The 19,096-nt window shown below is 48.2% G+C and overlaps 8 protein-coding genes across 8 annotated transcripts; 4 read left to right on the top strand and 4 right to left on the bottom strand.

Moving 5' to 3' along the window:
• Nucleotides 1-41: 41 nt before the first annotated feature.
• Nucleotides 42-6,528, top strand: LOC6546884 (proteasome-associated protein ECM29 homolog). Its single transcript, XM_001975929.3, has 9 exons — nt 42-121; nt 244-374; nt 477-1,357; nt 1,410-1,895; nt 1,952-2,418; nt 2,472-2,834; nt 2,902-3,537; nt 3,608-4,839; nt 4,894-6,528. Exons 1-9 carry the CDS (start codon nt 94-96, stop codon nt 6,331-6,333), a joined length of 5,664 nt encoding a protein of 1,887 aa, XP_001975965.1. The 5' UTR covers nt 42-93; the 3' UTR covers nt 6,334-6,528.
• LOC6546887 lies at nt 6,450-13,082 on the bottom strand. The gene is made up of 7 exons (XM_001975932.3): nt 12,896-13,082; nt 11,913-12,410; nt 11,053-11,853; nt 10,689-10,994; nt 10,151-10,271; nt 6,990-8,218; nt 6,450-6,932 (listed from the first exon to the last, which is right to left on the bottom strand). The coding sequence occupies exons 2-7, from the start codon at nt 12,375-12,377 to the stop codon at nt 6,651-6,653; spliced, it is 3,204 nt and encodes a 1,067-aa protein (XP_001975968.2). The 5' UTR covers nt 12,378-12,410; nt 12,896-13,082; the 3' UTR covers nt 6,450-6,650.
• LOC6546886 (probable cytochrome P450 6g2) lies at nt 8,225-10,539 on the top strand. Its single transcript, XM_001975931.3, has 2 exons — nt 8,225-9,800; nt 9,858-10,539. The coding sequence occupies exons 1-2, from the start codon at nt 8,532-8,534 to the stop codon at nt 10,143-10,145; spliced, it is 1,557 nt and encodes a 518-aa protein (XP_001975967.1). The 5' UTR covers nt 8,225-8,531; the 3' UTR covers nt 10,146-10,539.
• Nucleotides 13,083-13,239: 157 nt separating the features above from the next.
• On the bottom strand, nt 13,240-15,482 carry LOC6546888 (methyltransferase-like protein 25). Its single transcript, XM_001975933.3, has 3 exons — nt 15,093-15,482; nt 14,841-15,032; nt 13,240-14,287 (listed from the first exon to the last, which is right to left on the bottom strand). The coding sequence occupies exons 1-3, from the start codon at nt 15,468-15,470 to the stop codon at nt 13,379-13,381; spliced, it is 1,479 nt and encodes a 492-aa protein (XP_001975969.1). The 5' UTR covers nt 15,471-15,482; the 3' UTR covers nt 13,240-13,378.
• Nucleotides 14,365-14,834, top strand: LOC6546889 (small nuclear ribonucleoprotein F). Its single transcript, XM_001975934.3, has one exon. It carries the CDS (start codon nt 14,490-14,492, stop codon nt 14,754-14,756), a length of 267 nt encoding a protein of 88 aa, XP_001975970.1. The 5' UTR covers nt 14,365-14,489; the 3' UTR covers nt 14,757-14,834.
• On the bottom strand, nt 15,240-16,080 carry LOC6546890 (protein LTO1 homolog). Its single transcript, XM_001975935.3, has one exon. The coding sequence runs from the start codon at nt 15,898-15,900 to the stop codon at nt 15,475-15,477; it is 426 nt and encodes a 141-aa protein (XP_001975971.1). The 5' UTR covers nt 15,901-16,080; the 3' UTR covers nt 15,240-15,474.
• Nucleotides 16,081-16,321: 241 nt separating this feature from the next.
• On the bottom strand, nt 16,322-18,095 carry LOC6546891 (WASH complex subunit 1). Its single transcript, XM_001975936.3, has one exon. The coding sequence runs from the start codon at nt 18,021-18,023 to the stop codon at nt 16,518-16,520; it is 1,506 nt and encodes a 501-aa protein (XP_001975972.1). The 5' UTR covers nt 18,024-18,095; the 3' UTR covers nt 16,322-16,517.
• A 161-nt stretch (nt 18,096-18,256) lies between these two features.
• LOC6546892 (protein transport protein Sec61 gamma-1 subunit) lies at nt 18,257-18,696 on the top strand. Its single transcript, XM_001975937.3, has one exon. It carries the CDS (start codon nt 18,379-18,381, stop codon nt 18,583-18,585), a length of 207 nt encoding a protein of 68 aa, XP_001975973.1. The 5' UTR covers nt 18,257-18,378; the 3' UTR covers nt 18,586-18,696.
• Nucleotides 18,697-19,096: the final 400 nt, after the last annotated feature.

The raw sequence follows: 19,096 nt of genomic DNA, 5'->3' as shown, positions 1-19,096 counted from the left end.
TGTTGAAAAGCTTTCGAAAGAGGCTAAAAAAAAACTAATTTCAGCACAACAGCTGGTAACACTGAAGCAGGGAAACAAAAATAAAGCAAAAAAATGGAAACTGGACCAAATGCAGAAATTGGTAAAAATTACAATTAGCACTGAATACATCGAACTATATGCGTTATCAGTGAACATACGATAAGGGCTAGATAATACATGAAAGCTGTTCCAAACAAACCAATCACATTCCGTCGATTTCAGAGCTTCTGGAGCGCGTCCTGTTGCGTCTGGGAAATGCTGACTCGGATGAGAAGCTGGAAGCCGCTGTGGGCAAGTTCCTGGCCCCGGTGATCCTCAAAATGAACTCGCCCCACAATGCGGTGCGCACGAAGGCAAGTGCTTGGCGAAACAAAGATTGGCTAAAGAGTTTCCCACACCCTTTCGCATCGTGACGGTGCAAAAATGGCCGGTTGACTAATGCATGTTTTGTTTAGGTCGTAGAAGTACTCACCCATATCAAGAGGCGCCTCTCGTCGCGGGGACAGGTGCAAATACCCGTGGAGGCACTGCTGGATCAGTATGCCGCCCAGGATAGCAGCACTTTCCTCAAGAATTTCGCCATTATATTCATTGCCATGGGCTTTCCGCGCCTTGCGGTGGAACAACAGACTGCGCTGGCCAGCAAAGTGGTGGGCTGTGAGGACAAGCTGGAGAGCTACCAGGATAAGCTATTCGCCCTACTGCTGCCCATACTGTCGGACATGAAGATACCCGATGACCCGGCGCAGCGCTCAAAGCTACTTGATCTGCAGGACAAGCCAGGCATCAGTGTAAACTTTCTGTCACTACTCCAGGATGTGCTCCTCCTGCCCTACGGCATCACCCAGGAACAGGATGTTCCACCTGGTCTCAGTCCTTACAGTTTTAAGCGCATCATCGCCAACAATTGGCGGGCCGAGGAGCTGGAAAAAGTCAAGAAGGGAATAGTTCGCTTCCTTTGCGCCAGTGTGTTCAGTGATGTGCAGATCTTCGTGCCGCTGGTGGTGGCTTCCGCGGACACACGTTTCAGTGTAGCGACTCCAGCAATCGCCGAGCTGAGCAAGCTCTGTACAATGCTGGATTTCAGCAGCCCAGCAGTGACTGCCCCTTTGTACACTCTGTTTGCTGGCAACCAAAACAAGTTAACTGACCGCCAGACACGTCCCTGCTGCGCCCGTGTGCGCCAAAAATTGCTGCAGTACCTCATCAAGTGCCGTGGCAAAAGCATTAACGTGACCAAGGGCCTGCAGGTGATCTTCGATGGCTTGTTTGGGACAAACACCAACCAGAAGTGCAAGGTCCTGGCGCTACAGTTTGTGGAACTTGTTCTCAGAGAGTAAGTCTAACCGAATTGCAAGCCCATATAATTATTGGATTTTCCCCCTTAGTGGCCCCCGCGAACTTGTATCGAAAGTTTCCAGGGTAATACTTACCGGCATCACCAAAGTCATTGGGCGGGACTCCAATGAACCGAATGATGTGCAAAATGCAGCGTATTCCGCATTGGCGCAACATGCTCGCAGCTTTCCGCAAGACGTGAGCCAGGATCTGAAACTAGTCCTTGGGTACTTCAACAACCTGGCCAGCTGTGCACCAGAATTGCATTCATCCATAAGGGAAGCATTGGTTTCGATGGCTCCCGCATTCGCTTGGAAGACAAAGGAAAAGAGCGATGCAATGGAGGTCGATGAGGTCGTCGATTCCTCAAGCGTGAAACTGGATGGCCAGCAGCACCTGCTATTGGCCATGCTGCTGGACAATGCGGAGTCCAAGGTGCAGATAGTGCAGAATGTAACCAGTGTTTTCCTCACCAGCTGTTATCCGGAGTATTATGCACCAGCCAGATACCTTTTGCTACTAATCGCAGGGGAGCGGTATGTTTGTTATAGATTTATGGATTAAATTTTTTTTATAAATTATCATTTTTCAGGAATTCCCTACGCGAGAATGTGACCACTTACTTGTACGGCACATCGAAGAAAGATCACGTGAATTACAGCATGCTCTCTTCCATCGATCAGACTAAAAACCGCATAAACAGCGAATCCATAAGTGACTTCAATCACCTGTCCCTGGAGCAGCGTAGAGTCCTGCTACCCAGCTTCAAGGTGATGATGTCGCACGTTCATGAGATGGCCGATAAACGCCTTAAGAAGAACACGGCCTGTGTGGTAGTTGGTCGCACAAAGCTACCCTACAGTCTGGAAGTCTACGAGGAGCTTCTGGATTATTTGCGTATATGCCTGTGGTACTCGGCTGGAGTGGTGTCCGCTCCCGGCGACGAAAAGTACACCCATGAGCTGCGCAAGTACATAATCTTGCATTACGAGGAGACGGAGGACAATGCATTGCATCAATATGTGCAGTTTGTGCAGCGAAGCGTGGAGGCCAAGAGAAGTACGTTAGCAACAGGCTTCCAATTGAACTTGATAAAAATTTTTAATTCTTAGGCGAATCCAATCTCATCTGCCTATATGACTTGTTGAATGCCGCTCCGGAACTGTTTGCTGCTAAGCAGTTGCATCTGCTGGAACCCCTTGGCAACACTTTGAAGGATGTCTCGGAGACTATGCGTATTAATGTGGCTCAAGTCTATGGTATTCTCTGGGCTTTCGGTCTCTCCGATGACAAATTCGACGAAGAAGTGGGTGAATGCCTGAATAGTTTAACGCAAAAAACCTTGGAGCACAAGCATGGCTGGCTTCTTGTGGTGGGTCACACCTTTAATCGCAAAATTGCTATGCTTAAACAAGAGAATAAGACCAAGGACATTGCTACCTGGCCGCAGTTTGTTAATGCGGTAAAAATAATCTGTAAGTTCACGCCTTGAAATTTATATAGGAATATGATAAAAATATCTGTAACTTCGTTTTTATCCAGCAAAATCCCTTTGTGAATCCCAATGGTTGCTCGTGTCGGCAGCAGTGAAATGCATCTCCATGATCGGCAAGGCTGTGGAAATACCAAATGTCCCAGTGGAGATCCAAGTTCCATCTAACGATGAAGACGACGACGAGGAGATGACCGAGTATACGAGCATAGATTCCTCTACCAAGTTGGTTATCTTTGGCGTCGTCTTTCAATTACTGCGAAGCTCTTCGGTGCGTCAGAAGATTCGCGAGGAGTCAGCCAGATGTCTCGGATACCTGGCCATTGGCGATGGCGAACACTTCACCAAACGCAATCTGGATAAGTTTCTTACCCTGACCAAGATTCAAAAGGATGCTGCTCTAAACATAGCCATTTCGGAAGCGATTGTTAACACACTTTGTGGCTATGATGTAAACAAGGGGCAACCTGATGACAAGTTTGTTAATAAACACTGCAACGATGGCGACTTTGAGCAGTTCCTAAACTCGCTAATACGCCTGGTCACCGAACCAAATCGGCATTCCCGTCAGGCAATTTCCGTGTGGCTTCTAGCTGTGGTGAAGCACTGCAGCCAACGGCCAGCTGTATTGGCCAAAAAAGAGCTGTTGCAGTTCGCTTTTACCGAACTCCTTTCAGATGATAGCGGTAGGTTATTAACCACTTCTACATTTTGTGCCAAAGTGCTAAACTTCATATATTCCTTTGTTTGTTCCAGAGTTTGTTCAAGACGTCGCTTCTCGCGGCCTGGGACTGGTCTACGCGCTATCCGATTCTGCAAGCCAAACTGATTTGGCAAACTCGCTGTTGGATCAACTAATTGGAGGAAAACGCAAAGTCAATCAGGTATCCGCAGACACTGAACTCTTCGCCGAAGGAATGCTGGGTAAAACCCCTACGGGCGGCAACATCACCACGTACAAGGAGCTGTGTTCCCTGGCATCCGATCTCAATCAGCCGGACATGATCTATCAGTTCATGCAATTGGCCAATCATAATGCTACTTGGACCAGCAAACTCGGTGCGGCGTTTGGATTGAAAACCCTCTCTGCCGAGTCCAGGCAGAAGATGCAGCCATATTTGGGCAAGATTATTCCTCGCCTCTATCGGTACAAGTATGATCCCACTCCCAAGATCCAGAACTCGATGATCTCCATTTGGGACACAATTGTGAGTGACTCAAAAGAAGTGACCGAGCGTTACTACTGGGAAATATTGCGCGAGCTACTGGACAATCTCACTTGCAAGGAGTGGCGAGTGCGAATCGCGTGCTGTCTGGCAGTAAGAGATCTCTTAAAGCGTCCCAACGGCCTTAAGCTACGCTCGGAGGAGCAGGTTCGTCGGGTTCCCAACGTTAACAGTATGGAAGTGGATGAGGTTCCTGAGCCTGAGCTGAAGGATCTATGGTTTCAACTGTTTCGTGTGATGGATGACATTCATGAGGGCACAAGGGTCGCTGCCCACGGCACTGCTTCGTTCCTCGGCAAGCTGTGTGTCATCGCCTCGTCATCGGACCATGGCAAATCCGGGACAGCCGTAGCATCATCAACATTGCCGTTTCTTCTAGAAACCGGAGTGGGTCACAAAGTAGCGGAGATACGCGGAGTTAGCATCAAGACGATCTCCGATATGATTGATTCCTCAGGAGCGCTCATTGCCCCGCACCTCGCCACCCTGATTCCCTGCCTGCTACGAGCCACTGGCGAGCTGGAGAACACTAAGCTCTCCTACGTATCCACTCGCTTGGGGGCCGACAACGAAGCCCAGGAGGCGGTGGATACGTTACGAGCGGAGGCTGCCAAGTCTCATCATACCATGGAAACCATTGGCAAGTGTGTGCGCTATATCGATTATACCGTTTTGGAGAAGATGACGCCAGAAGTGTTGGAGCTTATGAAGGGTAGTGTTAACCTGGGAACCAAGATTGGTTGTGCGCATTTTGTGTGTCTGGTAGGTATGCGGAATATTTGATTTAAAATGTCTACAACATCGAATTCATTACAGATTAGCATCCGCTTAGGCAAGGAGATGACACCTTTGGTGGGAAAGTACATTCGTGCCTGCTTTGTGGGCATCAAGGATCGCAACGCCACCGTACGCAAGTACAATGCAAGTGCCATTGGCCACCTGTTGGGCTTGGCCAAAGAGCAGTCGATCAAAAGTCTATTCACTAAACTGGACGAGCTGTATGCCGAGCAGCCAGGAAATCGCTCAATTGCGCTTACAATTCAGTCTATTAACAAGCGTCACCATGAACTACTCAAGGACTACATGGACAGTATGTTGCCGCTGATCTTCTTTGCCATGCATGAAGAGCCCAACGAAGAGACGAAAGCTAATGTTGAGCTGTGGAAGGACTTGTGGAACGACGTTAGCCCAGGGGATGCCGGCATCCGCCTCAATCTAAATGTGATCATACCCAAACTCGAGTCATCTCTCACCGATGCTAGCTGGTCACGAAAAGCTCAGGCAGCGAATGCGATCCAGACGATAGCCACTCGCCTAAGTAGCTCCTTGGATGAACCCGACCGATTAAGGCTCATCAAACTCCTCCTTAGCGGTCTGCAAGGACGCACTTTTGAGGGCAAAGAGCGGCTGTTGCAAGCTTTGGCCGGACTTACAAAAGGATTAGATCGGAACCATCAAATCTGTTCCAGCATAATCGACGCGGCCATGAGGGAAGCAAGAAAAAGGGAACCCGTTTATCGCACCAAGGCCCTGGCTTCCCTTGGCGAAATTCTGGATCAACTGGAGGCGGATCGCTTTGAGGAAGTGTACAATATGAGCTGGAACCTGCTAGAAAAGAAGGAGCTGCGCAAGGAATCTGACGACGAGGACGAACCCAGCACTAGCCAGGAACTGTCTGCCGACGAGCGCAACAAGAGGGCTCAAACACTCAATCGACTAAAGGAGGTTGTCTGGGAGACATTGGGTAAATCCTGGCCGCGTCACTCCATCGAGACGCAGCACCGCTATCAACTTTTCTTTGCTGAAAACTGCACCAGCATTCTGGCGGAGAGCACTCGTCCAGTGCAGGTCAGTCTACTGGCAGCCCTTACAAAGTACATCGAACGACTCCATGTCTTCGATGAGTCTGCTCAATTGCCCGATCTGCCGCAGATGAACCAGGAAAAGAAGATCAAGACGGAGGCACCGGCTCCAAAAACACGAGAGGCCATCGTCGAGAAGGTTTGCACAGATGTTTTGGCTGCAGTGGCTCTAGCCGCTGGAGTTCCTCATTCCGGTTTGAAAAAGGAGGCCCTCAACATCGTTCTTATGCTGATCAAGCGACTGAGTGGAACCAAGAACAAGCAGCCGCTGACTTTGATCAGGCAGAGCTTTGAATCGAATTTGGAAAAGTTCCAGCGCGACTCGGCACCAGAAATCCGGTGTCGCATCAAGGACATCGAAGAAAAGCTAAGCAAGTTGAATCCAGAGACTTAAGTCATGTTAAAATAAGGATTTCAACATGTGTGTGGCCAAAAAACCTGCCTTGGGTAGATTTTATAAATGGGGTAAGCGTTAAAATAAAACATCTAACTTTGGCAAAAATTAATAAGTAATTGGCATGCAGATAACTATATATTGTGATTCATTGAAGCGGTAGTCTGGGCAACCTTAATTATACTATCATACATACTTTCGGTTTCGTTTTGAATTGAATTTTATAGGAGCTTAAGTTTCTTTTTAGATTATAGGAACTAATGTATTTAGATATCCCAGCGCTTAACTCACAGCCGATCGTTTTTGGGTACTTATAACTACAAACTGCTCCTGCAGAATCTTAAGTAAATCTCATTCTGAGACTCCAACATGAAGGACTTTGGATTAAAGCGAATCTCCGACACTGTTCGCTCGCATGCCTCAACCCAATATTGTTTTAAAATGTGAGCTATACCCAGTTTCAGTTGGAGGACGCCCAGACGACTACCAATACAGCCATGTGGACCAGCTCCAAATGGTATGTAGGTCATCGGGTGAATGTACCTAGACCGCTCTGGAGCGAATCGCTCGGGATTAAAGAGGTCGGGTTCCGGCCAATACTGGAATTCAGATTGTCATAAGTAAGTTGGATCAATGAGCTTCGACTTTAATCATACCCTTTCATCACGATGGAGGCCAAGAATCGAGATGTATGCTGGCATCCCTGGTGGCACTACGAAATTCACATGCGGCTGCAGAGAGAATCCCTCGGATGCCGGACTGGTGCACTCCCTGTTGACGAAGGCTGCAGCCGGATAGAGACGCAGTGCCTCTAAGCACACCATTTTGAGGTAGGGTAGATCCATCAATGCATCATAGCTTAGGGTGGCACAAGAGATGAAGGCGTCCCTTAGCTCCCTCCTCAGTCGGTCTTGAATATCCGGTGCCTTGGCCAGCTCATAGAGGGTGAATCCCATCAGGGCCGAGGAGGTTTCAAATCCGGCCAGCAGAATAATGCCTGCCTGGGAGGCTACAAAATCCGGATGTTGGGAATAGTGGCTGGATGAGCGGCTTAACTGAAAGTGCTGCAATTGATTGATGAGATCTCCCTTCGAGGGCTCGTGGTGATCCTCCACCAAGTGCCTCATATAGCGCGCATAGTCTTCGGTAAAAACTTTAGGCTTAAGCAGATTCGTCCACTTTGGCAGAAAGAATACACTCATGAAGTCCAGAACCTTGCGGGGATTGGTGTTAAATAGTTCCTTCGTTTTCGTAAGCAGCTCAGACCGCCCACGACGCAATCCGCCGACATTTAGGCTATAGAAGAGATTACCCGTCACGTCGGTGGTATACAACTGGCACATTCTTCCCAATGGGAGAACGCGCTCCAGCCGATCCCCCAGCTTCCTATGGAGGTAATTCTCCAGGTCCATAGCCACATCCAACATTTGGCGATACATTACATCCCGCATACGGCCGCTGGTGAAGAGCTGGGACATGCACTGCCGACTCTCTTTCCAGTGGTGGTACTTAGCCAGCGGGAGCGTCAGTGCGCCCATGGGATCACCAGCGTCCGCCGATTCGAATCGGTTAAGGAAGTGGTTGAAATTCTTAATCAACACCTGGCGTATCAGCTCCGGATCTCGCACCATAAGGGCTGGCGTTTGAAAGATGAAGAAGCCCACGATCTTCGCCTCACCATTTTGGGGATCTGCGTAGAGCTGCCGAAAGAGATCGCCGAAGGAAATACGCAGGAATAGAAGTTGTCCCAGATTGCCCATTGGCGACCAGAAGGAGGGTGCCAAGAATGGAATCCCGCGGCTCCTAAAGTAGTCGTACTTGTGTCTCAACCAAAAGTTTAGCGACACAATGGTGAGCAAGAGCAGCCAGATGAGCAGCATGGTGTCTAAAATTAACATATATAAATTGGTATATATTCTCCGCTGGGTATAGTTTTAAAAATATATAATGCTGCTAAAGATAACTGAAATTCAAAGTAAGACTTTGTTTACGTCCGCCAAAAACGCATTTCCATATGTATGAATTGAACCAGACCCACTTAACATCTCGGCCAGCAATTCCATTCACAAATAAATTCATTCACAGCACTCAGGATCATCGTGATGATCCCCCAATAGAGTTTCCGCTTACACGGAGCTTTAACCCAGTTGAGCTGGCACTTTTTGCGTCAGTTGGACATTTGGTTTGGTGGCGTGAGCATGGAACTCGTATTGCTAATCCTCCTGGTATCCCTAATTGGGATAGCGTATGCGGCCCTGCAGCAGCATTACTCCTATTGGCGGCGGAAGGGAGTACGTGAAATCAAGCCCAAATGGATAGTGGGGAACCTAATGGGACTGCTCAACATGCAGAATAGTCCCGCGGAGTTTATATCCCAATTGTACAACCATCCCGACGCGGAGAACGAGCCCTTCGTGGGCATCCACGTGTTCCACAAACCGGCGCTTCTCTTAAGAGACCCTGAAATGGTGAGAAATATCCTAGCCAAAGATTTCACTGGGTTCTCCAACCGGTACTCGAACTCTGACCACAAGGCAGATCCTTTGGGATCCCAGAATATTTTCTTTCTGAAGAACCCCGCCTGGAAGGAGGTGCGTTATAAGCTATCGCCCTTCTTCACCGGCCATCGATTGAAGCAGATGTTTCCCTTGATCGAAGAGGTGGGTGCCAGCTTGGATGCCCATCTGCGCCAGCAGCCGCTGCATAACGAGCGGATGCGCTGCTTCGACGTGGAGGCCAAGGAGCTGTGTGCTCTCTACACCACCGATGTGATAGCCACGGTGGCGTACGGAGTGAGTGCCAACAGTTTCACGGATCCGAAGGGCGAGTTCCGCCGGCATGGACGATCTGTGTTCGAGTTCAGCCTTCTGCGGGCGGCGGAATTCACTCTGGTGTTTTTCTTGCCAGATCTAGTTCCGTTTTTTGGATTCAAGGTGGTGCCGGTGGAAGCCACTCGTTTCCTGCGCAAGACCATCAACTATGTGATGTCGGAGAGGGAGAGAACTGGGCAGAAACGCAACGATCTCATCGACATTCTCATCGAGTTCCGGAATAGCACGCAACAGGCGAAGGCATCTGGGGTAAAGGATCAGTTTTTGTTTGAGGGCGACATCCTGGTTGCCCAGGCGGTACTCTTCTTCACTGCCGGCTTTGAGACCTCCTCCTCTACCATGGCGTTCGCGATGTACGAGTTGGCCAAGGATGCAGATGTACAGCAGCGTCTGAGGGAGGAGATCAAAGATGCCCTGGTCGAAAGTGGGGGTCAGGTGACACTGAACATGATCGAGTCACTGGAGTTCATGCAGATGATTTTGCTGGAGGTGCTGCGCATGTACCCGCCACTACCGTTTTTGGATCGTGAGTGCACTTCTGGAAAGAATTACTCGCTGGCTCCATTCCACAAGTTCGTGGTGCCCAAGGGAATGCCCGTTTACATTCCCTGCTATGCCCTGCACATGGATCCCCAGGTGTGTTGAACTGATCCCCTTAAGTTGGCTAAGTTACCTAAAGACTCCCCATTTCAGTACTTTCCCCAGCCCCGCAAATTCCTGCCGGAAAGATTCTCCCAAGAGAATCGCAAGCTCCACACGCCCTACACCTACATGCCCTTCGGCCTTGGTCCGCATGGCTGCATCGGCGAACGATTTGCATATCTCCAGGCGAAGGTGGGTCTGGTGTACCTGCTGCGCAACCACTTGGTTACCACCTCCGAGCGCACTCCACATCGCATGCAACTCGATCCCAAGGCGATTATTACCCAAGCCAAGGACGGCATCCACCTTCGATTGGTTCGCGATCCTTTGGGCGTCTAACTCACCTGGATAGCTTGGATATTTCGGATACTTTGGATATTTTCGATATTTCTTTCTTGGGAGGGAACCTATGAAGCCTACCACAACTGAATGGAAACTAAGCAACAGAGTCGCGTGTTTCGGGTTTTAAAATTGAGCTGGTGTCGCATCTTAAAGGCAATTTGATTGGCGAATTGCGTGTTCTATCGCTGGAGAAAGGGAGTGCAATACCTTCCCTATAGAATACATTTGTAGATCTAAGCCTATCTGTATAGACTATAGACTTGACTCATTAGGTTATTGATACATTTTGGAGAGGCCTATGCACTGAATTCATAATCAAGAAGATTACATTTATTTATTGGTGAGGCACTTTAGCTTCTCAACACGCCGATTAAATGTAATTTGATAATGATTTTGTTTTTATTTAGTAGACAAAGCGCCGCTGCTGACACGGATTATTGTGTAATGATTACCACAACTCAAGCAAATGTCACCTGTCAGAAGGCGATTACCCCGTCATCTAATCACTTGTACACTATAGGTCACAGTTCGTGGGATTCATGGGACGGATGGGGCGCTCTCCTCGTAGAGGCGATCGTTGACTATCTCCAAATGGATGCCGCCGTCAGCCTGGAGCACGAAACCCTTGGAATCGAATTTCATATGCTTCATGGTGGCCCCGCAGTTCCTCACCGAGTGATTTTTCAGCAGGCTAACCAGTCCCAGTTTGCTCTGGAGCAGGCCAATCCGGCTGCCAATGCAATTGTGTGGTCCGGATCCGAAGGGTTGATATGCCATGGCCACTATGGACTTGCGGTTCGCGGCTGAGAAGCGCTCCGGATCGAATTGACTAGGATTGGTCCAGTACTAAGAATTACAAGATGGTCAAAGGGAATCTTATGTAGTTCTCAATGGGATCGACTACCTTTGGATCATGATGTAATGCGTAGATTGGTATAAACACAGGGGTTCCATTCTCAAAGGTATAATCGTAGAATGGCTTTAGGTTCAAATCCGGCTGTCCCTGCACACTCTCGTACTCGCGGTCCAGGAACGGCAGCACCGGATACATGCGCAGCACCTCGTCCACCACCATGGCCAAATACTCCAGGGACTGGATCTTCTCGTAGGTCAATGACCCGCCGCCCTCCAGCAAGGCTTCATTGATCTCCTTGCGCAGGCGATGCTGCATCTCGGGATGCTTGGCCAGCTCGTACAGAGCAAAGGACATCGTCGAGGAGGAGGTCTCGAATCCCGCCGAGAAGAACACGCCAGCCTGGGCCACCAGGAAGTCCTGATTCCTGGCATAGTGTGGCTTCGAAGGCTCGGCAGCCGCCTCCTTTCGCAAAGCCACCAAAACATCTATGAGATCATTACGGAGCTCTCCTGTTTGCTCTCGCTCCTTCATGACGTGACCAATGGTGCTGCGCAAGAAGTGGGAAAAGTCCTGCGTGAAGATCTGGATGCGTAGCAGCGATACCAGCTTGGGCAGGAAGAAGACCACAAAGAAGTCCTTGGCACGGGATATGGTGAAGGCAAACAACTCGCGTCCGTAGTTACGGAACTCTGCGTTGGGATTCTCCAGGCTGTTCGCACGGATTCCGAATGCAATGGTGGCTATGCTGTCCGTGGAGAACTGGGCGCAGATCTCCTTAATCTCCGTTATGAACTTCCCTGAGCTCTTTTCGCTATGTCTCTTCAGTGCCAGCTCCAGATCGTTTCCAATCTGTAAAGCAAATAATTTAAGTCTTCTATTGATATTAAAGGGTTAGGACAAATCCTTACCTCTTGCATCAAGGTGTACATCTGCTTAACCTTTCCGCTGGTGAATACGGGAGTGAGCTTGGTGCGAATTTCCTTCCAATGGGCATCCCGGACGAAGAATAGGTTATTATAGCCCAAGGGATCGCGGTGGGGATCGGCGCGGCCGTAACGGTTGTGGAAACGATTGAAATCCTTGATCAGAATGGATTTGATCAGTTCTATGTCGCGAATAATCAAGCCGGGCTTGTTCAGCGAGTAGATCCCCACCACAGCCTCGTCCTTCAGCCGAGGATCGTTGTATATCTCCGAGATGTGCATGCCAAAGGAGTTCTCCATCTTGAAGACCACCTTCGTGTTTCCTATGATTGGGGTGGGCGGGACATACGGTATGCCCTTTCGCTGCCAGTAGCTGTGGTTGCGCTGGAACCACGAGTAGATCGCCACCAGTGCGGCGACCACCAGGAAAAGGACCTCGGTCATCACCATTTTGAGGATGTCGGTGTAATTGGGTCCTCCACTCTGTAATTAGTCGCTTGATCTGTTAATCAAACGTTATCTTATCTCGATTATTAAAACCCTAGATTGTATTAATCCAGCCGTACTAATTATTTCTAACATCCATTATCTTCCTCATTCCAACGCGAATTAAAATTAGTTGTTATAGGTGGATTACAATCAGGATTTATGATTCTCTTGTAGTAATGCCATATCTACATCTAACTAAACTGCTGATAAAGTTAAGTGAAATACTTTTATCGCGAACCAAATCTGCTGCTAAAAATTCACTAGCAAGGATTTTATTTTAAACATCATTAAATAAATTTAATACATCATATCAAATATCCGCATTATTTCTGTACAACCAGGACATCAGGATAACAGGACATCAAGTAACCCTAAATTTCACAAATCCTTTAAATTCTACAAACAGTGGGTTCTTTCAAGGACATTTGATTATTTGAAATTAAAATATCCAATTTTGTGACCAGAATTTCATTCCTTACTCTTAATATACACCGGTTTTTGATGCGTATAGTCACACGACTTATTTACAACTGGCCTAAATCGCAACAAGTTTTTCCAGCAATCTCAAGGAAAGGTTTAGTGAATCTATTCAGTCTGAGCTTCCGAGCACACAGCCGACAATTAAAGCTCTACGCACCGCACTTGGGGCGATTTTAAATGTTGTTTGCGTTTTTATACTCAGAAGTCTCAGAACTTCTGAGATAGCAATTTAAAGTGCATGCATATAAATTCACCTGTGTGGTGGAAAAAATACGACAAACAAACCACTCGTAAGAATTTCAAAGCAAGTCAAGCGTGATCCTAAAATAATTACAAGTCATGATTACACTTATTTAATGATTTTTAATGTAAACATCTTGTTTAACTTTTGTTTATTACAGCTTAGTACAGCTATCTATAAATAATTAAATAGAAGCGACTTTCCCGTCAAACTCTTGATACATATGTGATTGCCACTATCATTACGATAGCGGCTTTATAGAAACAATTGCAAAATGCCTGGGCGATATGACGGGATCAAATAAATTTATAAGATAGCTCCGTTCATAGCCAAGTTCCTTGAGGTAGAGCAGGCGATCCAGGAGAATCAGACTCTCCAGTACCGGAGCAAAGGACATACGTAGCAGATAGAACAGATCCAAATAGTGCTTATCCACAGCATATTCCTGGAGCAGGGATTGAAGTTCTTCTTCCTCGACAGCTGCCAACCAAGGAGCATCCAATTTATTGGCACACTTTTGAATGTACTCCTGAAAACTCTCGAATTTCCGGACCTTGCCCACCTGCAGTTCGTTCTTCAACTGCGGGGCATGACGGTAAACCAGAGTCTCCAAAAGAGCTCGATAGTAGAGCGTTACATTGGGCAGCTCTTTGGCATCCACGGTGCGTTCAATTGACTGGGCCGCCAGCATCCGGGCATTGCGACCCATCCGCACTTGTCGCTCCTGGAGGTACTGACTCAATGGGAATCCGTAGTCCGTTTGCAGGTCCATCAGGGCCTTATTGCCAAAGAATTCCTGCTGCGAGTAGCGTTCCCTCAGCAGATGATAGCAGCAGCCAACGTTACATAGTAACCGGCAGTCCGTTTGGGCATGGAAAACCTGAAGGCAGGTGGCCGCTAAGTTGCCACAAGTATGCAATCCAGTAAGGCAAATGTTTGGACTCTCTTTCGGGCCTAACTGAGTGAAATGCTCTGCCAGCAAGGCGCCAAAGTTAAGTTCGGTAGTTATAAACTTGGCCGTTGTTTTATAGTTTTCCAAGGCTGGCGCACTCTTCGTGCTGTCCCTGGCTGGGGACTTCTTACCCCGTCTCTTGGGCGTGATTCCTTGGATTTGCAGCTCCGCTCGTTCCGTGAGTCCATTCCAAGCGCGCTGAAATTAAATGAAATTTTAATTTTGGCGGTTAGAAATGGTTTTCCAGCACTGTTCTGCTATGTCATTCTACTTCTTGCTCTGGTATATTCTAACATCCCAGCTGCGGTCACACTATACTAAAAAACGCGAAAGGCCGGCGATTTTCGGCACGCTTGTTGTATTATTTTGCTAAGAACCGAAGAAAAATCAAATAAACACAATGTCGGCTGGTATGCCCATCAACCCCAAGCCCTTCCTGAACGGCCTGACGGGAAAACCGGTGCTGGTGAAGCTGAAGTGGGGACAGGAGTACAAGGGCTTCCTGGTCTCAGTCGACGGCTACATGAACATGCAGCTGGCCAACACGGAGGAAGTGATCGAGGGCTCCGTCACCGGGAATCTCGGCGAGGTGCTCATCCGCTGCAACAACGTGCTGTACATCAAGGGCATGGAGGACGATGACGAGGAGGGCGAGATGCGCGACTAGTCAATGGATCCACTTACACACCTTACTTATAAGTCTACAAAAGTAATCAAATAAAGCTAACTTTATTTTGTAAGCCTGTCCTACCTGCAGCTTAAGATTCCGACTCAAGGCGTTCTGTGTGTTTTCCGCGTTCGCATCAATGCCAAGCACACGGTGACCGTATTGCAGCGCCAAGCGCGAGGAAAGATACCCCTTGCCATCACCTGCGTCCACAATGAAACCGCCTTGACCATAATTCTTTACAAGATGGTCCACAAGAGCGGCTGCTAGTTCCACCTAATCGGAGAGCTTAACATATTTCTAATATTCTGGTATTCAAACTAAGAGTCCACCTACCTCATGACACTTTTTGGCGCTCATAAACTCCCGAATGCTTAGCTGCGTGGAGTTTTCCTGTCCCTCAATGAGTTCCTCCACGCTGGTCAGCAATTCCGGATGAAGCGCTAGGCATTCTTGCTTGCTCTTTCCTAGGAATTCTCGCCATGCCGGAAACCTTACCGATTCATCAGTTTTCCAAAATAAGTTATCTATAGCCAGAGTCACATCTTCACTGCCAGAGATCTCACTTTTCAGGGTTTCGGAAAGAAAGGCATTCCAGTGTTCTTCCGTCAAGTAGTTCACCATGTGGCAATTGACAAAATCCCAGTGAGGATTGAGGAATGCCAGTAAACCATCCAGACGCCTCTGCAACTGCGCAATTCCCACTTTCGACATGCTGCTAGAAGCTGTAGTCTTTATGCTCGGCAGAATTGGGTTCCAAAGGCGCTGCAGCAGTCGTTTTTCTGGATCCCAGCAAGGCACGTAGGCGACGATAGGATGATCGAATGTCCTGCACAGCACCTACTATATCCGCCTGCGGATCGTTGGTGCGCGGAAACTTTTCGATGAGCGAGCGAAGCTGCTCCAAGCTGCGGCGCACCTTGTCCGTGTGTTTCAGTTGCTGCTGTGCCACCACCTGACCCAGGATGTTGCCGAGCTCCTCGCCTAGGGAGACTCCCTGGGCATACCCCAATTTGTAGCCTTCTTCGTTACCCTGCTCCTGGCCGTCTTTCAGTCCCTCCTCGTAGCCCAAACGCGCTTGCTTCTCCTCGGTCAGGACAATTTCGTCAAAAAGATCGTTAATATCCCGCGACGGACTTGTCATTATATGTGGTTTTCCCGGATTGCTTGTAGAAGCTCTCCTCCAGCGTACAAGTAGTACTTATCCTTATCTTTAATTTGTAACTTAAAATATTTGGAAACTTAAATATTTAAATTCGTTTGTTATTTCAACTTGTTTTTACCCGAAATGTGATTCTACTGCGGCATTTTACAGCACTGGCTGTGAGCAAAGAAACAGTGCTGTTAGACAATTTAACAGGGGGATTTGTTTAGGAAAATAACTATTATTATAAAATCGATTTTATAGATTTACTAGAAGTATTTTTTAAAATATTTAATATCGATTCAAATTTAATAGTCAGTATAAACCATATTTTTGTTTCATAAGAAATCACAAAATGTTGAATTGCAGATGTTAATTTTTAAACAGAAGTCAGTTCATGTTTTTAATAAAAAATTGCACATTGTTCGGCTATTATTTTTATTCAACTGGTTGACTTTGATCTAATTTGGCATGCTCGCTTGGGCACAGAATTTTGAATTCGTTCTAAAGATTGGTATGCTTTAAGCTAGAGAAGCTAGTGCTTTAAGCCAGACAAGGCACATAAGTCGGTGCTAAAGCTAAACAAACGAGATTGATTCCTATTGCTCCTGCATTCACTAGTTCCACCCATCCTCGTCATCCTCGGAAAGTGCTTCATCGCTGGACTGAGATCCCTTGCGGGGCTGCACCGGCGGCGGAATAACGCGGGAGAGTTGCTGCATCAGGGGATTGCCAGCAGTGGCCTCCACGGGATTTTGGCTCCCAGAAATTCCCTTCCGTCGAAGCATAAGCTTGTTGTGCAGGTCTGCCATCAGATCCCCCGTGGCAGCGGCCCCCGCCTTAGATCGAGTGTTGTCCACCACGTCGAGCGGAGCAGCCGCAGGCGACCGCAAACGACCGCCGTGCACTCCCCCTGCGTTTCTTATGGCAGCCATAAGCTCAGATCGCGGATCTTCAGTAGCTGGAGGCGGAGGCGGCATATTAAGAGGTGTTGATAGTGATGGGGAGAGCGGTTTCACTGCTCCTTTGGTGGGAAAGGGTGGCGGTGATGGAATTCCCGTCGTCTGCGTTGGCGGAGGAGGTGGTGGCGGCGGTGGTGGTGGCGGAGGAGGCGGTGGTGATGCCACCGTAACTGGCGATGGACACTGCCCCAGACTCTTCTTACGCGCAGGCCCCGGAATGTGCGTCCGTGCCGCGATGGCTTGCACTGTGATTACCTGCTCCTCAAGGCCCAAGTCGGGCAGCTCCGGTAAATCACCGAACTGCTGGGAAGGGGCTATTGGTGTCTGTTCCTCTACGGGCTCATACTGCAGGTCATTCGCTATGCCGGGTAGGTCGGGCAGGTCCAGCGGAACATCAATGGCGGGTGCAGCCAAGGCAGCAGGATTATAGCGCAGGTCACCAGCTGGAGTCGCCAGTTTGGTGGTGCCATGGGCCAGCGAATGGGGTGCCGGAGCCAGCTGGTTCTCGGCTGTGAGTTGCGCGGACTGACTGGCAACGCGTCGAGCATTTTGCGGCGGTAGCGCTCGCTTCCAGGCATTCAGATCCTCTCCGTAGGCGAACTCATTGGTGTTAAATCGCATTAGCGAGGGTACGGAGCGCACCAAGCCCGCAGGAAGGCTTCCCAGGCCGGCGGTCCGATTGGTTATCTTCCGCTCGGCAACCAATGGCGATTCCTGTTCCCGGTCGCTACGTACGTGAAAAAAGATGTCCGCATCATCCTGAATCTGCTCCGCGGGACTGTGGCTGCTGTACGGCCGTTGCGGCTGTTGGTCCACCTGCTGCTCCATCAGGGGATTGGCTGCCACCTGTGGAAAGGTGGCTGGCAGCGGTGCCAAGACGTCACTGCCCGGAAAGCGGGCGGGTGCAAAGATCTGGATGGCCCGCTTGGAGCCAACGAGCGCATCGATTTTCGCCTGGGCGCGCTTCACACGATTGTTTATGTCCTCAACCTTTGAACCATTTCTCGCCAAGCGGGCATCGATTCGCTCGAAAATCGAGTTTATGGTTTTGTGTAGACAGTCCAGGGACTGGGCTGCTTGGATTATAGTGTCCTCATGGTGCAGGTCGGTGGCGATAATGGCCACCTGGTAGGGGCTGTGCAGGTAAGGCGACTCCTCCATTTTTGTATCGCAAAAAAATTACATATTTATTGCAATTCTACTGCTGTTCGCGGTAGTGTGACCAGCACTGAAAGCTATAAAAATGTTTAATTGATTTGTGAAATGATTTACTTACTATTAATGATTAATAGAATGAGTTTCACTTAAAATTAAACAAAAAATGTATTCAAAAATGCTAGTACTTTCATTTTTATAACAAATAAAAAGAATGTAGAAACAACTCATGGGGAAAGCGTTCACTTTTAGTACTTTTTGAGTTGGGCAGCTTGGTAACACTGCAAGAAACGACACGGCAGCAAAATAAATATCAATTCACTTTATTGAAAATTCTTGGTTAAGTACACATAAATACACAATGGACAAGGTTGTTAAATTCGCCGAACCCGGACGCGCCTTCGCCAAGGACTCGATCCGCCTGGTGAAGCGCTGCACGAAGCCCGACCGCAAGGAATTCCAGAAAATCGCCATCGCCACCGCCGTGGGCTTCGCCATCATGGGCTTCATCGGGTTCTTCGTCAAGCTGATCCACATTCCCATCAACAACATCATCGTGGGATCCTAGAGAGTGGCAGGTGGCCCAGGAAACGGAAAGAGATTACTTGTAATTTACGATTCCACGCGGATCTTTAGCGAAATAAAAAGCCCCTTCTTCAGATTATACACACACACAATATGCACATATCTTTGTCTTTGGTTTAAGATAAGAATGTCTGGTTTTAGTTTGGGTGTTTGGAAGGTTTTGGTATATCGTGTGAGTTTTTGTGTCTACATTACTCTGAAGCTCAGAAGCTTGTAAGTATATTTCCAAACACAACTCAGTTTAAATTTAATTATACCAGGTTAAATATTTAATCTAAGCTAAGCTTGGAGAGCAATAAAATTGTAAAATAAGAATTTGTTGGTCACATTTCGTTCATAACAACATCCAATAACTTTGATGAAATAGAAACTGCAAATGAGTTCGATAATAGTAGGAGCTCATAGGCACGAAGGGAGCTCTGGTCACGGAAGAGGGAATTTTGAATTAGGACAACATCCTGCAGTTCGAGGTGCATCCGTTTCTCATGGTGGAC

This window comes from Drosophila erecta, unplaced genomic scaffold (genome assembly GCF_003286155.1).
Source record: "Drosophila erecta strain 14021-0224.00,06,07 unplaced genomic scaffold, DereRS2 tig00000092-arrow-pilon, whole genome shotgun sequence".
Lineage (NCBI taxonomy): Eukaryota > Metazoa > Arthropoda > Insecta > Diptera > Drosophilidae > Drosophila > Drosophila erecta.
The sequence above is the reverse complement of the archived record's forward strand: the minus strand, read 5'-3'. Positions and strand labels throughout refer to the sequence as shown.

Coding starts and splice junctions, on each gene's coding strand:
- LOC6546892 (XM_001975937.3), top strand. CDS start 18,379: ATGGACAAGGTTGTTAAATTCGCCGAACCCGGACGCGCCTTCGCCAAG.
- LOC6546887 (XM_001975932.3), bottom strand. CDS start 12,377: ATGGTGATGACCGAGGTCCTTTTCCTGGTGGTCGCCGCACTGGTGGCG. Junction 11,854..11,912: donor TGTACACCTTGATGCAAGAG/GTAAGGATTTGT, acceptor TTTGCTTTACAG/ATTGGAAACGATCTGGAGCT. Junction 10,995..11,052: donor CATTACATCATGATCCAAAG/GTAGTCGATCCC, acceptor TGTAATTCTTAG/TACTGGACCAATCCTAGTCA.
- LOC6546884 (XM_001975929.3), top strand. CDS start 94: ATGGAAACTGGACCAAATGCAGAAATTG. Junction 375..476: donor ACAATGCGGTGCGCACGAAG/GCAAGTGCTTGG, acceptor TGTTTTGTTTAG/GTCGTAGAAGTACTCACCCA. Junction 3,538..3,607: donor ACTCCTTTCAGATGATAGCG/GTAGGTTATTAA, acceptor TGTTTGTTCCAG/AGTTTGTTCAAGACGTCGCT.
- LOC6546891 (XM_001975936.3), bottom strand. CDS start 18,023: ATGGAGGAGTCGCCTTACCTGCACAGCCCCTACCAGGTGGCCATTATC.
- LOC6546889 (XM_001975934.3), top strand. CDS start 14,490: ATGTCGGCTGGTATGCCCATCAACCCCAAGCCCTTCCTGAACGGCCTG.
- LOC6546888 (XM_001975933.3), bottom strand. CDS start 15,470: ATGTCGAAAGTGGGAATTGCGCAGTTGCAGAGGCGTCTGGATGGTTTA. Junction 15,033..15,092: donor GCGCCAAAAAGTGTCATGAG/GTAGGTGGACTC, acceptor CTCTCCGATTAG/GTGGAACTAGCAGCCGCTCT. Junction 14,288..14,840: donor GTCGGAATCTTAAGCTGCAG/GTAGGACAGGCT, acceptor ATTTAATTTCAG/CGCGCTTGGAATGGACTCAC.
- LOC6546890 (XM_001975935.3), bottom strand. CDS start 15,900: ATGACAAGTCCGTCGCGGGATATTAACGATCTTTTTGACGAAATTGTC.
- LOC6546886 (XM_001975931.3), top strand. CDS start 8,532: ATGGAACTCGTATTGCTAATCCTCCTGGTATCCCTAATTGGGATAGCG. Junction 9,801..9,857: donor CCCTGCACATGGATCCCCAG/GTGTGTTGAACT, acceptor TCCCCATTTCAG/TACTTTCCCCAGCCCCGCAA.